The sequence below is a fragment of the Buteo buteo genome, chromosome 21 (assembly GCF_964188355.1).
Source record: "Buteo buteo chromosome 21, bButBut1.hap1.1, whole genome shotgun sequence".
In the NCBI taxonomy this organism is placed as follows: domain Eukaryota; kingdom Metazoa; phylum Chordata; class Aves; order Accipitriformes; family Accipitridae; genus Buteo; species Buteo buteo.
This window is the reverse complement of record NC_134191.1, coordinates 10,935,725-10,952,068: the sequence shown is the minus strand read 5'-3', so window position 1 is coordinate 10,952,068 and position 16,344 is coordinate 10,935,725. Positions and strand designations below refer to the sequence as shown.

Here is a 16,344-nt window from a genome sequence, read left to right as displayed (position 1 = left end):
CGAAGTTAGAAAGTCACAATTTATTTCAAATAAACCAAGGGCACACCTCTGGCAACCGTCTCCCGGGCGGTTTCCGCCGCCCCTGCCCCTCTCCAGTGCCTGCGAAGAAAAGCGAGGGCTGGCAGCAGCTCTGGGGGCACCCCCACAGCACAGCCCCCCACCCACGACACCCCACAGCCTGAACCGGACGGGGGCGAGGAAAGGAATTCCCAGAACAAGTGCCTCATTTAAAAATAAAGTTCTATTTTTTTTTTTCACCTGCTTAAAAAGTCTAAAATTTAAGAGTGCAAGACTATAGTACAGAAACCTCCTGCTGCCCCTGTCCCCGCGCGGGCACAGCGCACGTGCCACGGCGCAGAGCAGCAGTCATGCAGTTTACGTCATCAGTAGAAAATTTTTTTGTTACAGTCTGGGAAGCCTGAGGACTATTAGAGATGAGGCAGCCAATGCACTAACACAAGCGAAGCTGAAATAAAAGAGTATCGGATGCAAGGATGGAGAGGTGTCAGGCTGGCACAGGAACTGGAAACAAGTGCAAAAGGAAAAAAAAAAAAAAAAAGAGAGCAAACATTCCACATCTGTAGCTGTATTGCACCAAAGGGAAACTCGTACCTCAGAATTAATGGCTCCTGAGCCACTTTCTATTCACCTACATTCATGTAACCTTGCAGACTTGAGTAGGGCCATGTACCTATTGGGGGGGAAAAAACTGGCCTCATCTTTTGGCGTCGAGAACTCCCATTTCCTTCCTGTCACCTGCCTCTCAAGCAGTGGTCAGTCACTTTACAGAGCGCCAATACTCTCCGTGCGCTGCACGTTTCATCTTGGAGCCTAGGACTTTCTGTACGACACCAACACAGAAGTCACCCTGCCTGGGCTGCAAAAGCAAGCAAGTCCTGTTGTTCTCCCAGAGAGTATAGAAATAGGATCTGTGCATGCAAACCAGGACTCCCACCACCTTCAGAAAGGGTGTTTTGTTTTCTTTTAAAATAAACAGAACTGCTCGCAAAGCTCTAGTTTCAGAAAATTTGAAAGAATTAGGGGGCGCACTATGCAATATTTATTACTGTCCCTCAGCCAAGCACCTCAGCAGTCTGTTCAGTAAGTTTGGCCACAACTACACGGTCTAGCTTGTCTACAAACAAGGATTCATAGCAAAGCATTTTGTGGGGGCATGGGAGAGGGAAGGAGGGAAGGAGGCAGGGAGGGAGAGAAACAAAACCCTATTCTCATCTAGCTCAAAGCTGGACAATTATGTAACAGAAGTGAGAGCTCTTTGGGATTAGGAAACTCCACATACCTGTTCTGTAAAGAGATTAGGTGTTACACTAGTTACGTTTAGCCAACAAGAACACCAGCTTTTATCCTAATTAGTACTTTGCACATTACATTTTTAAAGAACAGTTTAAACATTGGTTCTACACACTGCAAACTGCTGGGTCTCAGTAAGCCTTCCCCCGTGCTATCCCTTCCCCTGGGTCCAGTGTGCCCAGACTCTGACAATCATTTGGGAAGGGGAGGGGAAGGAAGAGACTGACCTCTAGAATATATCATAAAGAGAGCAAAAAGAGGCTGCTGCTGGGAGCAGAGGAGGGAACGAAGTCTGGAGACAGCGGCTGGACCAAGGACATATCTACCTGTACGGCTCCAGCCTAGAGGGGAGCCAGAACTGGACAGAGCAGGAACACAAGGAGCTACAGTTACAGAGATCTCTTGCGAAGCAAGCAGCACCGCTCCCAGAAACCACAGACTCCCTCCCTGCCCCGCTTCCTGGCTGCAGCCACCTCTCTGCAACGCTGCTCTACCCTCAGCTGCTTCTGTTGTAACCTCCACTCCACTGCCAGCAGCTCCTTGGCAGTATGTTTCCCCCGTTCCCTGACGATACATCCCACACCAGGGAAGGGAGGGAGGAAGGAAAAGGCCTCTCAGTTTGAAATTTTCTGCTGTGTACAACAAGCATGGCCACAGGATTAGCGCCTATGACAGCTGCTGCTCTTTTAAACTAACACACCTCTCTTGTTAAAATCTGTCTGCCCAATTATACATGCTGCAAATACCTGGGTCACATGTCTCAGGTACATGAAAAAGGCTCCAACAGCAGAGTTAGCTTATTCTGAAGTGCAGGAATTTAGCACTTCCCCCCCCCTTCAGTTTAATCGTTATCAAGTGACATTGTATAAGAGCAGTACAGGGATGCATCAAAGACAACACTTCCATATACAGCATGGAAGAGAATTCTGTGAGTTCCCCACAGAGGTGAAGATTTCCTCAGATCAGACTCCAGCTCCACCTTAATGGCTGCAAACAACATGTTCCTGGTGCAGGTGACATACATGCCTGTGAAATCTTAATGTGTGACCTGCTTCCTCTAGCAAACAGGCAAGCATCAGCACTTAAGTAACCTTTTTCATGTTAATCCCTACTAAGATGAACTACGTTTTCATATTTTTATTTTAGTGTATATTTTACATTAGAAAAAAAGAATGTTAATAAAAAAGCTCCACATGCTCCTAACAATCAATTTTCTGATAAGTCCCCACCAGTATCAATACTAATATACAAATAAATTAATTTTGCTAGTTAATTTTCTGCATGGCTTGGTGCAGGCTCTGCACAAGCAGTGCACCTGTATTCAAGTGCCCGTCCACATTGCCAACGTGTGCCAGGGAGTATGTTGTACGTAATCTTTCCTCCTCATAATGTAGCAGTGTTTAGTCTCACCTTGATGAATGGGATCAAATTTTCTTAGCCATGTTACCCAGCAGGCACAAATAATCTTTACCAGGCTGCATGGCACTGTTATAACATGGATTGTTTCACTCTGCAAAAGCCCCAAGCCTTGATTAACAACTGTATGCTACTATTCCCTCACCACTCACTTTGGCAATACATCCTCCCCACAAAAACAAGTAAAGCAAAAATCTACATGGAAGACCTAAAATTCATCAAATGCAGAATCTGACCTGATTCAAGGCATATCCCCCAGTGTTAGCCTGGTCTCTCCCCTACAATTCCTCTGTTTGCTTTTGTTTGTGTAGCAGGATTTTGCACAGCTGATTTACAAGAAAAGAGATGTCACATGTAATCATACTAAATCATGACCACCGCTGGTACTGTTGGGTCAGACACAGCAGCAGCCACTCTTAACGCCAGCCACTCTCCTCGTGCAATGCCAATGCTACAATGCCCTGGTTAAAGGAGCATCAGGAAATCTAGCTGAGATATTTTGTACCTCCTTCAGTGCCTAGGAGGATTTTTGGGTCAGAGGAAGGGAGAGGGGGAAAAGCCCATTAAATTTACAAGCAGATTAAGGAAAAACACTCCACTGCCAATTTATTTTTAAAAAGGGTTGTGTGTTATTCTAAGGTTTGTCTGTATAATTGTACAACCGTTGAAAATTACATAAATTGTAATGATCTAATACTATTAACAGCCATTCAGAGAAAAACTCCCTCCCCTTCTGAAACCATCAAGGGCAGGAGGGAAATGTCCCAGGAAATATGCCAATCTGAAATCTGGCCTCTAGCCTGGCAGAAACAGAAACAGAAAGATAAGAGAACAAACTGGACTAAGATGTGGTGTTTGCATGTGTCTGACTTGCAAGGGGAGGGGTGGCTTTGTCCTTGGCCGTGTTCTCCCAGAGGCAGTGCCTGCTTATCCCGGTGAAGCTGCCATCACTTCACTCGCTGCTCTCACCCCTGCACTTTGTCACTTCCTCCTGTCTTATGTGTCATGGAAGTCTTTCAGCAGGGTCCTCCGTCTCTGCTCTGCTATGTGCATCTGATTCTCTAAGTCCTGGTAAAACAGAAGGTAGAAACTGTTAGCATGAGCTCCCCAGAGAAGAGCTCATTTTCTTTAGGGAGAGACTAAGCTCCAGTCTGAGAAGCACCAACCTCCACACTTCACACGCACTCTGCATCACAAGATCGCAGAGCCTTTTCCTTTTGACATGGGCTCCCTCTGTAGTTACCCGGCCCCTGCTCTGTCTAAAAAGCAACACACTTAAGGAATCTGCTTTTTACCAGAGGGCTAGATGCAGCTTCCTCCAGAGCTTTGTTAGTCCCATTTCAGTTTGCAGGACTCACTGCAGCCCTCCCTCCTCTCCCATAAGGCAGTTAGCACTCCACTTCTACAACATCTGCTGGCTAAAGGTGAGTTTCTGGATCCAGTTTCTCAGAACCCTCACTTGATTGCCTCAGTGCTCCTGCAGAAGTGTTAAGCCCAACAAACAAAATCTGGCCAGCAGGCTCAAGCAAGCAGAACACTCACCCCTCTGTCATAGCTGTCTGCTCGCTCCACCTTCCATGAGAGATTTTCAATTTCAGCTTCCAGCTGGGCCTGCTGGTATTCAAACTGCAAGGAGCAAAATTAGAGACAGCAACAAGAAACCAGTTTAGTGGAGCAGTTTCATACCACACACTACACTTGAGGAGCAGACAAATGCATTCTGCTGACAGCTGTGCTGGCAGAGCAGGTTTGTGCCTCCTCCTTATCCGCCTTCAGCTAGACAGTATCACCTCTTCCAGGAGTTTCTTGTGCAAGCACTCCCCAACCTGCACTACTCAAAATTAACCCAGTCAGACTAAAAACACTACAAGTGACAAATATCTCCTAACTCAGCTCATTTTGCCATAAACAGGTCACAAAATGCTCTTGTGAGCAGCTCTGCAGGTGGAGCAGAGAGATTAGCCACTGCTGGGAGCAGTAACTTGTTCCACTGGCACAGTCAGATCCAGAAGAGAACATCTGTCCACAGCCTCAGAGAATACGTATGATACTATGGGGAGAGATTGGATAACAGGTTTTACTGGTCAACTGAGTCAAAGAAACAACACCTTCAGTGAATTCAGGGCTATTTTTGGACATGTCTAGCCCATGGGATGTATCAAGACAGCAAGGAACTTACAGAAGGAATAAAAAGCAAAGCTAAACCCCAATTCAAGGCTGGAAAAGCTATCCACCAGCAGCTCTTCACATGAAATATGGCCCACAGCACTGTGATAAGTCTTACCAAGGAACAAACACACACTTCCAGCCTCAAAACATTCTGGATAAATTGCTCGTTAGTGAAGTGCAGTGAAGTGCCCTGGGAAAATAACGTGATGTATCAGAGGAATGAGTTGCTGGTCAACTTGAAGTGGACAGGTGCAAAACCACGTATTATTTGTCCTGTCCTTACCTCAAACTCAGGACTAATATTTCAGACACTGCCAAGCTCTGGAATTCAGCCCAGCATGCTGCCAGCTACACCCCAAGAAGCTATCAGCAAAAGAGCAAAACATCTTACCAGTTTCTTTCTGGGACCAGACTCCATGTAGTAGGCATATGGATATGTGTACTGCAGGGTGTAACGACACTGTTGGGGAGTGGAAGGAAGAGAGAGAAAAGAAGGACAAGAGTCTCAGACTTGGAAGTCAGCACAGTCACATCTGTGCAATCACTACAGGCTAAGCAGCTACCTTCTGACAAGGATGACTGGACACTTCATGGTGGAATTTCCTACACTTTCCTTAAAAGAATTTGTGCAGTTAAAGTATAACTTCACAGAGGTCACTTCCAGACTGTTTTTGGCTAGTTCATGTCCTAGACCAGAGGTACTGTCCCACATACCCACAACCCCTAAATTCCCTTCTTCACTTGGTGTTGTGAACTTAGCGTTCTGGTGTGTATTCTCTTCTCTGTGCCAAACAAGACACAAGTACCCACCTTTGCAAGTAGTTTTGCAGCATTTTGTAGGTATTGCCAGTCTATCCATGTTCCCAAGTTGTTCATAACTCTTTCTTGGATTTTCTCCTGGATTCGTTGGTACGTCTGTGCCTCCAGCTGTAGGCTTTTATTGTGATTCTCCCACTGCAAGGGGTGGGGAGATAGGGAAAGAAAAAATGGCATGAGACCAGAGTACTGCTGCTGTAAAAGCACAAGCTCTAGCAAGCAGAAATTGAAGTGGGGCAGGAGTCCAGCAAGGCAAGACGTGCTGTGGGAAAGAACAGCAAGGCAGCACCTCCAGTGGCAAGTGACGGAGGCTGTATACAACAGACTGACAGCAGCAAAGAGCAGGGAGCAAACCCAGCTCCACAGACTGGGAATGCCCTCTGGTCGCACAATGACCTTGTGTGTAACAAGATGGAAAGTAATGGTGAGTCCCCCACTTAAAGGACTTCTATAGAAAGGTCAAGAGTTTAAATTAACATTTAACATGGGTTCAGTGAACTCCAACATCCATGTGCACATTGTTAACATGGCCACTTCCCAAAGCCTGTTGGTCTGGAGAGCCGGGAATGAACACATTTATTTTAACACAGGACTTGGCGCATGGTGTGAAAAATAAGCTCATTTTAATAGGGCAACTGAAAGGCAGCAGCATTTAACCTCTACCACGTTCCCTTCTAGAGATGCTGCTCTAGAATTGCACTGTATGGCCAGGTGCATCGAGCCTGCTGTGTGGACAGAGATGCTCTGACTGCAACTTTTAAAAACGTGATTACAGGAAATTTTAGGAAAACTTTGCTACAGCCAATGGAGCTTTGAACATGGCAGAGTTTATTTAGTCTTTGTCTCCATAAAGACATACTGCAAGGAACTGAAGTTCCCTGATCCTGGAAAGAAACAATTGGAGCAGTATCAATCTACTGCAGCAGCACTCAGCCTGCAGGAAAACAGTACAGTGGCACACAGGTAATACTGATTTTCTCTAGCACAAGGAAATACAGGAACAAATAAGATTTGCTTTGGGTACGACATTACTGGTTTGGATGGGACTCGCAGGGCAGGATTTTGAGTGAAAAACAACAGGGCCTGAAAATTCTGCATAGATTCTCTTTGGGCAGTTTCTTGCACGGAGATTGCTGGCAATGACCTTTGCACCAGGCAGGGAGCATTAAAAGGCTACAGCAGCTCTGGCCAAGGAGATGTCTCCTACCCTCTCAAAATAGAACAAGTACTTCTTAAGGGCCTCCCTGGCCTGTGCTTGCTGACTCTGGTTTACAATATCAGGATTCTCTTTGTACCGACTGCATTCGTAGTACTCGCTGCCGTGAGTCTTCCAGTCTCCCAGACACATCCAGCAGAAGTCTGCAGAAAACAGCAAAAAAACCACTGTGATGCACAGAAAAAAGAACCTCCCAGAAAGAAAAGCTGCAGGAGACACAGCCCATCTGTTTTCAGATATTTCTGCTAAGCCAAGAAACATATACATTTTGTATCATCTTGCATAACAGAACACAATAGTGAGCCAAAAATACCAGCCTGTCTTGAAGATTTTCATTGTACAGCCTCCCGTGCAACTATGGAAAGTAAATCCTGAAGTGCTGCATCCTGTACACCAAGACCAATGGGCAGAACTGTACTTGTGCTCTGCACAGGCTGTCACTCTAGATTAAAGAAGAGGCAGGCTGCAGTCTTATTTGTGAGTTACATCCTCCACACCACTGGCATACTGCCCCATGCAGACCTCTGGCTGAATAAAGTATGAACAATAAAATCCAAGTGAACTAACTCATGCAAAAGAAAGTCTGCCCTCAGTTCTCTCGAGGAGGGAAGTACCCAGGTAACTTCAGATATCAGTGGTTTATGACACTTCAAGTCAGGAGCCACTGAATTAGGAAGAAAGTGAAGGAAAGAGAGCAATAGCAAAACCCGTGTGACAATTTCCTGATCTCAGAGCAAGGCTGTGAGTGTTCTACTGGGAAGGAAAAAAGATGGAGATTAAGTTGATACAACAGGAATCGCTTCTGTGTTACTCATAGTAAGAGACTGAAATTTTTATTTCCAGAGTTCACCAGCCTTTGTGAGTGCTAGTCACCATGGTACCTTGGCACTTGCCTGCTCACCCTTGTCACAGAGCTCCATCAAAGCACATCCAGTGCTGCTGAGGACCCCAAAGCAAAGGAAATGAGAGAGGACAGTAATCTTTAATCATCTTCCAAATAAGGTTCTGATATTATAATATTTCCTAGTGGCACACTTAACTTAGAGGGCTGAATACAAACCATCTCACTCCAAGGCAACAGAAATTAATTCTGCCATGAAAAGATAAGTGCAAGAACAGACTCTCATTTTGTAGGACCACACAATGGGCCAAAGACACTCAGGCTGCTAACTGCACAGGGGTGGATTGAGAAGTCCAACAGATAACGTTACACAGAACAATTCACAGCTCCTGCAGTTTTGTTTGGGTTGAAGCTCATTATTTCCATCACTAAGCAGAAGGACTTAAGCTGATCTGTGTAAATGGCTCAGTTCTGCCAGTACTTTCAGCTGATGACAAATATAATTACATGGAAAGCATTTAATACTCTCCTCCGAGATGGATTCCACTGTTAATATTATGGCAGAGATGGAGACTTCTCTATACAATGGACATGTCAGGGAGAGGGAGTCAAACCAGCACTGAATCAGAACCCAGCTGAGATCACAGCCAGCAGGGTGGAGGGGAAGCTATCACACACAAGTCTGTAATTAATATCCTGTTCACCTTTTACTAGGGGGAAAAATATTTCAGTCAATGTTCACATTTTGTCTTCATAACACCACCACTAAAAAACACTGCCGAGAAAACTGCTTTCAAATTCTACTTACCATGCTTGCATTTGGAGCATTGCTGAAAAAGAAGAGACAGGAGGCACTGGTTAGTGGGAAGTGGACAAAAAAGATTTCTGCTTAGGACAAGGAAGGTCTGACATTTTCAGGGAATTGCTCACCATGTGATTGCAGCCTCCATTCTTTTCAATACAGATATTGCACTTGGGACACTGGGGAAACAGAAACATTTGTTAGATCCAGCTCTGTCTCTAGCAGCCTTCTGGAGAATGACAACACTTGCATAATCATTCCCGTCCTGCTTTTTTAAATATGCATGTGGATATATGAGAATATTAACATATACACACCCTGCCTCCCACCAATTCCTGACACCTCCATTTAAAAAGGAGGCAGAAAGGCAAAGCCAGGGAAGTTACACTGCAGCACTGGACTGCTTGCTCAAGAAAACAGATTTGCTGTTGTTACTCCTTGTAAAACTAAAGGTCTCACTGAGTTACCATTTAGCAGTTGCTCAGGCACAGGGACATAATTAGTTCACATATGACAGCAGCTTCCACAGCTACTTAAGACTACAAGATAATCAGCACTATATCCTGCCTTCAGCAGCCACTAACAGACGACAACTTAGCTAGCTGCAGAGAATCTCGCTGACCACAGTGAGAGCTGCACACTTCTTTGCTCCACTGATGCCCTGGAGTGTCAAGTTCAGTTACATTTTTTTGGGTTGCATAGGTACAAAGGAGGAAGTGAGTTTTGCTTTTTATAAATCTTAATGGCAGGCAAAATGTATGCCAGGACAATGCTCAATATAACAGAAGCTTAATTTCCACAATGGCAGAAACAATGCCATCACATGCTGACACCTCCTCCAGAGAAAGAAGGCAATTTAAGATCTCCAGTCTAAGTACCCATTTTCCTAACACAACTGAAGCTTGCGACTAATTAGCACTGTCACAATTGTCTTTGGCTATGGTAGAACAAATGCCAGCTAAGAACTGTTTTGAAGTCAGGCCACAAAATGCCCAAAACATGTTACAAGTTCCAATCTGCAGACAGTAAATCTAGAGGACAAAGGTAGTATATCTATAAATTTTAAAGACAATTCTATAGGTAGACTACAGTGCACAGTGTGTAATACTATTTCTTTTTCTTGGGTCTGAATCTACTAGAAGTACTTCAATGTCTAATTTACAGGCTTCATCTACCCCATTTTGCTGTCCTTGTTAAATCAAGACTTTATCTCCCTCACCTTCCAGTTCACAGTACTCCACAGAGTTGTTCAGGTTTAAACACCACTAGTGCCTTATTTAGTACTGACTCTGCACTTAGTATACTCTCTCCTTCCATTTGAAATACATCTCCACTGATCATTTCAAAGTAGCCGCAATTCTTTTGCCTGTGGGAGGGCAGCACACCTGGCTGCCAAAGACATTCACATTAGGTCTGGAACAAGGACCACCAGGTCCTTACCACAGGAGGGCAGCTGGACTTCCCACACAAAGCGTTCCCAAGGCATTCAGTTGTGTTATATCACAGTCCCTAGGGAGTTGTGAGAATTTGCAGTCTGTGAAAAAGCAGCACACAATGCTACGTATGTATAGAATTGTATTTGCTTCCCAGGCAGGACTAGAGGACAAGAAAAACCATGCAGGTGCTAGTCCTTACATCTTTAGTGTGAGCACTGATGTAGTTGGCAGTTTCGGAGTCATCTGCACACTTGGTGAGCCATTTCCGAATGGTAGCACAGTCTGTGGGTGCGTGGTACATCTGCCGACACTTAAAGCTTAATAGGAGGGGAAAAAAGAAAAAAAAAAAAAAAAGACATATTGATTTCCAAGGAGGTGACTCAAGAATTGAGGTTTTCTGATGACCAAAATCTGGGAGGCCAAGTGAGGGTAAGGGATGCAAATGCACTCGTGTATTACTAGAGTGCAAAGACCAAGGCTGAACTCCAATGAACCCCGACCCTCTTGTGCAGAAGCCAGAGTCAGAATGAGAGTGAACTGAGGCCTTCTCTGGCAAATCACATGTCTGAGGGCTGACACATCCTTCCCTAGAGTCTACCTATGTCTGCTCTACCATGACTGGACAGGCCTGGGGCACACCAGTGGCTTTACAAGTAGCCTGACTCCAGTGGTAGACAGGCACCTGCATTAGCATGACCTGACCAGTCCCAGGTGAGTAAGGGCCATTTGCATGGAGATACCAGTAGACTGGGTCTCTAAACCAACTGGTATTGCGCTCCACAGACATTCTCAACAGCAGTGATTCTGGACACCCACGAGCAGAAGACACTTTAGCAGCCCTGCAAGCTATCTTTTTTCTCTGGTCCCATATACACTTGAAGTCAGACAAGGAACATTGGTGTTCCTATTCAGCAGAAATATATTCTCGCATGAGCCTCAAAACACACCAGGCACACTGGGAGTCAAATACTTGTAATAAACTTAAAAGCTCAATACCAGCAGATAGTGGTGAGTGAGGCCTCCACATCCATTACCAGAATCTCTACCAGTCACTATGTCTGTACCAGAATTTGTAACCCAGCCAAAATGTGAGAATGGTAGATTTGTAACTCCTTCATTACTCAAGCTCTGCATCCCCTGGTTGTCAGAACACCCAACTCCCAAGGAGTTTAGGGAGCGAGGGGATGGCTGACCACCTGCAGAAGTCAGACCCCAAGTGTCCAATTACTCAAGCTAACTCAAGTTACAAACAACTCTAGCAAAGCATTTGAGATGCTTCCACACACTGAACCTGTTGGCAAGCAAATGGAGTAGCTCTGAGGACAGCATACGCTGTCCCCGTGATCTTTAACCTTCTCTGTTTCTTACCAGAAGACCTCATTGCAACGGTTGCACTGCACTCGCCGGGCTTTTGGCTCTTGTACCTGTATGACCATAGGGCAATCTGCACCAGGACACAGCTGCAGCTGATAATGGCTCTGTGAATATATCAAGGTGGTAAGATCAGCAGTGGGTGCCGAAGAGCATTATCTATCCAAGTTTAACCACTTCTATCCTCAAAAACATACAAGTCCTTTATTTCTTGTTGAAAAAGAGTGAAAATTGTCACCAGGTCTTAGCTAACAGCAGATAAACCTCTTCCACATTAGGAAAGGGAGTATTAGTTACTTACAGCTTCCCTAGAACAGGGAATTCAAATGGAGGGTTACAGACCAAGTAAGCACAGCAACACAACCATAAGACCCCACCAAGACACTGAACAAACAATTTTAGTCCATTGGAGCACTTTCCCCACCCTCTACTTATGCCCCAGAATGTATTCAGCTGCTCTCCTGTGGTGGCTATTCCCTCCCAAAGGACTTCTTATTGAAGGGAAGTGACACCACTCTTTCATACTGCTTCGCTGCTTCTTGAGTGTTCCCAGTCTGTTCCCAGTTACCAGAATACTCCTGCACATTTAACCTTAAGAACTGCTGCTTTAATTTCAAAAAACCTCATATAAAATGTTATCGACCCAGCCAATTCAGTTGAGCTACAATAAGATAAGGGACTTATTATTCAGAACCTAAAATATCTATGCAAGCGCAAGAAGGACTTTAAAACTCAGATTGAAATTTGAAGTTCTCAGCTGCAACATTCTGAGAATTCTGAAGCGCCCGCCAAGGAGTTACTGGGTGACCTTACAGCAGAATTTACTTTGGCAACCTGCTAGAGCATTTTGTCAGTGAGGCTGTCCTACAGGAGCAGCTATATCATGTTTATCAGGGACAATTTTGCTGCAGTTACTGCAGTTCTAATCAAAGATGCAAGACACTTCAAACAAAATTTCTGCAAGTCATTGGTGAATTGACCCAGGGTATTTTAAAACTGAAAAAAACAATACCTCCACATAATCCCTGAAGAGGTAGCGCCTGTATTTGTCTTTCAGCTCTTCACTAGGCAGCAATGGAAACACAAAGTCTTCTGGTGTTCGAAGTAGGCAGTCCTGAGCCATGCAGGAGACCCCTGAGAAGAGAAAGCAACGTCTTAGCGCAGTGCAGCTTATACTAAGGAGTGAATGCACAGAGAGCATTCAACACAGTTTCCTAGGTGCCAGCTGTTGTTGTGGCAAGAGGGACACAACTGTGAAACAAATCTATCAGGGCTGCTGAAAAGCTGACGCCCAACTGTCTTCACCGAAAGATGACAGGGCACATGGGCATCCAGGACCAGTAAGTGCTTCAACCAGTATTCACAAGGTCAGGTACTTAAAAGTAGAAAATTGCATGTTACTGCCATGCCAGCATGAAAGACAGGCTAGGAAAAGCCCAAAGCAACTCTGGCAACTACTGGCTTCTACCTAACACAAAGGAAACAGATGTTTGCATCCACAGGCACTCCAGGGGCAGTGCAACAATGCATCATGAGAGATGCAGACTCAAAATACAGCAGATTTGCAACTTCTAACTTGTTACAGTCATGCTCTTGAGATCACAAGGGGAGAAGAGCAGCAAATGGATCTACGGACTTGCACGTTTTGCTAGGCAGAAGTAGCGCTCTCCTGGTGGTATGCCAACACTAACCAGAGATTCAGGTAAGACCACTAGTTCAAGTTCAGTTTGTCACAAATACTCATTCCGTACTCCATTTTCTCATTACTGAGATGTTTTAGACCAATTCAGCCAGTCATCATCAGAATGGCCAACATGGCAAATACAGACCCAGTACCACATCCGCCTTGAACTCACCGACTCCAACACCATCCTTGACGAGCACTGTACAATGCTGCTCCCAACAGCTGCGACAGAACTGGTGCTGACAAGCCAGAGAGAGCAAGTTCTCCTTCCGGACAAACTGCATGCACACTGCGCAGTGATGGGAGGAATGTACCATTGCCTGGGAGAGAGACAAATCAACATTACAGTGAAAGCATCCCAGCTCTCCTAGAGTGTTCTCACCTCATCCACAGGCACCTGCATCACCTTCATTGTGACAATGGCCTCAGGTGAGCTCCAGGCCAGAACAGGTTCATAAGCAGCTGGTGTGCTGGGGTGCTGCACTGCCCCAACAGTCAGTCCTTCTCAAGAACCTCTTTAATCTCATGGAGCACAACAGATTGACAGTCACTGAACAGCTCCTGCCCCAAATCTAGTGCTACCCAGAACTCACCTTTACTTTTCTGGTTCTTACTCTCACCCTGTTTGAAAAATGAGGAAATACATCATTGTGTTAGTCCTTCTCTGAATTTACTGATATTCTTTGTTAGCTGGGTCAGACTTTATCACTGTTCCACAGATCCTGGAGAGCAGCTATAGCTGGAAGCAGGCTTAGCAGTGCCCTTTTACTGGACAATGATTTTGGGAAAGAGGAGAGGCAAGTGAAGGTGCAGCATGTAGAGTGTTTATACAAAGAAAGGGAGTTCACAGACCATCATCTCACATCTCTTATCCTCTGCCTATGCTACATTTGGCAAAGCAGGCATCATCCCTTCAACTGAAAAAGATTAGAGGGTTTGTTTCAAGTCAGGCATAATTCTGCTATTGCTTCACCAAACCACTGGGAAGCAGTCTGGATCTCCCCTTGGGTAGCACAGAGCTAATCTCTAGACAACAGATCTAGCCTTCAACACATCTCGGCTCAACCTCGGGACCTTAAGAACTAGGCCTAGCACAGCATCATCAAAAGCAAGGCTCTACAAAGCTGTTAGCAGGAGTTTGTGTTCCTATTTCTCCTTTCACAGAGAAGTCATATAAACACTTTTCATCTACTTAAACCTTTGCTACTCTTTGAGAAGCTTGTGTGAGACAGCCGTCAGTTTCCATGCCTAGCTCTGCATGGCAGAGACACAGAGCAGCAGCAGCAGCATGATATGCAGCCACGTGACCAACAGAGCTTGTTTTATAGCATGACCACATGAAAAAGGAAATAATGCGACTTTGTTCTAAGTGGTCTCATTTATGAACCAGAACAAGATTCACCAAATCTGCAACTGCACTGATTGCCTAGGTCAGCTGCCCAACTAGAATAGCATGTACACTACTTCAAACCTTCACAAGCTGTTCCTCTGAGCTTACCACTATAGCTTCTCCCTATAGGGTCAGTTGCTCTACAGACGTTCAGTACGAGCATCTGCCCCCAAAATTTCATTATTCTGCATTAGGAGCCAAAGCACAGAGCAACTTGCCCTAGCACATACAAAAAGACTAACGAATTGCCTACCAAACCAAGTTTGTCAAGACTTAAACTAACCTTTTAACTGTAATATCTTTCTTCCCAAAATGAAATCACCATTGCAGTGGAGAGTACTTAAGTGACAGCTGATACAAGATTCAGACAAATCTCAAAATACATGGACTAATTTGCAGGTATGTCAAATAACAAAGATTTTTTTCTGGACTCTGGGCAGATAATTTATTTTGAGTCCATGAAGCTTACTCCTGTCAGCAGTTTTAGCATTTTCACTCTGCTAGTTACAAGTCAGCTCAGATGCCAAAACAGGCTTTTAAAATCTCCCCTCCACCCAAACCCAAGCAGTGTTTCTCAGATGTAATATTTTATCACTGAAAATCTGACACATGGTGGTGTGTTCCTGGGGTAACTGTGGATTGTACCAAGACACCCACTGTGAATGAAACCTGTAAATACGCACAGGAAGTTTCCATTTAAAGGTGGTGGAGAGGAAGAGTATCTAAAGACCTGTGTAGCCCTGGCTGCAAAACACAAGCTTTTAGTTCAAATATCACTACTGACTGGCTCAGCAACAACACCACTGGGAGACTTGGCTTAAGCATCCCTAAACAGACCAGTGTAGCAAACAGCCATCTTGGGGAAAAAAAAAAAAAAATCTCTGTTCCAGCCACAGACAAGCTCTGTTCACTCTGTGCAGCCAGAGCTTCCCTTGAGTGTCTGTTACAGACAGAGCAGAATTGGAATAGGTAGCCAAGCCCATGCACTCTGCTCCTTCCATTGCGTACCATCACTCATGCCAAAAAAACAAGCCTAATTTTCTTGAGGCAAGTAATTCTTGAACACTACCTGCAAGAGAAAAGTAAAGCTGCTATTTAAATGTTAGACACCTCTTGAATGCATTCTCATTTAGAAAGTAAACCTGACATTGAGTTAGGGTGTTGGATCTGAGTTTGCAAAGGGTTAATATGGGACAGACTATGCCATTAGTAATGCAATCCTCCGATGAGGTGGGTCAGAGGTGTCTGCCAAGGGAACAGACCAAAATAGTTAGCATACTTACATGTTTGGATGAGGTGGGCTGAACTCGTGCTTCCACTAGCAATTGGGCAGCATTAGACTTGTGCCTGAAAAGGCAATTGAAGAATGATCAAATCAATTTCTGAATACATTTTGCTTTGTTAAATTGATCCTTCTCACCTGAATGAATAATAGGCTCTGTGCAAACGGTAGGGTAGGTTTCAACAAGGAGAGTAGAAATGTGTTCTGTGTGAGGCTCCTTCACATAGTGAGCTGAACTCTTGTCAATCAAACTGTATGAGGGTTTCTTCAAAATCAGAAACAGGAATAATACTTCTGCCAGTAATGGGTTCACAATTCCCTCATAGTCCTTGATGAATATTTTTCTACAACTCTCTCCCTTCCCCTGAAAAACTATTTTGGAAGGTAAGATCTTCTATCCACACTCCTAGAGCAGTCCAAAGCCGCTGCCCATAATAACACACTCCAGTGAGGCTCCTGTCTGTCTCCTATTCCTTTGTAAAATCAAGCTATCCTGGTTAGGTCTCAAGTTGACTCCAGCCTATTATCTAGTTAAGTATTTACTCTGTGACAAATTATCACCCTTTAGGCATAGGAAGCTGTCTATCAGCAACCTTAGAATTAAAAATGT

At 44.7% G+C, this 16,344-nt stretch overlaps 1 protein-coding gene across 5 annotated transcripts in view; it reads right to left on the bottom strand.

Moving 5' to 3' along the window:
- Positions 1 to 16: 16 nt before the first annotated feature.
- ARIH2 (ariadne RBR E3 ubiquitin protein ligase 2) overlaps positions 17 to 16,344 on the bottom strand; it is a 35,081-nt gene continuing 18,753 nt past the window's right edge. For 4 of the 5 annotated variants that reach the window (XM_075052914.1, XM_075052912.1, XM_075052915.1 and 1 more), the window contains 12 exons: positions 15,736 to 15,799; positions 13,235 to 13,382; positions 12,391 to 12,512; positions 11,376 to 11,485; positions 10,207 to 10,324; positions 8,700 to 8,750; positions 8,578 to 8,599; positions 6,920 to 7,071; positions 5,707 to 5,850; positions 5,288 to 5,356; positions 4,270 to 4,353; positions 3,333 to 3,795 (listed from right to left, as the gene is read on the bottom strand). In XM_075052914.1, coding sequence (XP_074909015.1) covers positions 3,724 to 3,795; positions 4,270 to 4,353; positions 5,288 to 5,356; positions 5,707 to 5,850; positions 6,920 to 7,071; positions 8,578 to 8,599; positions 8,700 to 8,750; positions 10,207 to 10,324; positions 11,376 to 11,485; positions 12,391 to 12,512; positions 13,235 to 13,382; positions 15,736 to 15,799 — 1,156 coding nt within the window. In that variant the 3' untranslated portion in view covers positions 3,333 to 3,723. Of the gene's footprint in view, positions 100 to 3,332; positions 3,796 to 4,269; positions 4,354 to 5,287; positions 5,357 to 5,706; positions 5,851 to 6,919; positions 7,072 to 8,577; positions 8,600 to 8,699; positions 8,751 to 10,206; positions 10,325 to 11,375; positions 11,486 to 12,390; positions 12,513 to 13,234; positions 13,383 to 15,735; positions 15,800 to 16,344 lie in introns of those variants that run through there. The other variant, XM_075052913.1, reaches the window with a different exon arrangement.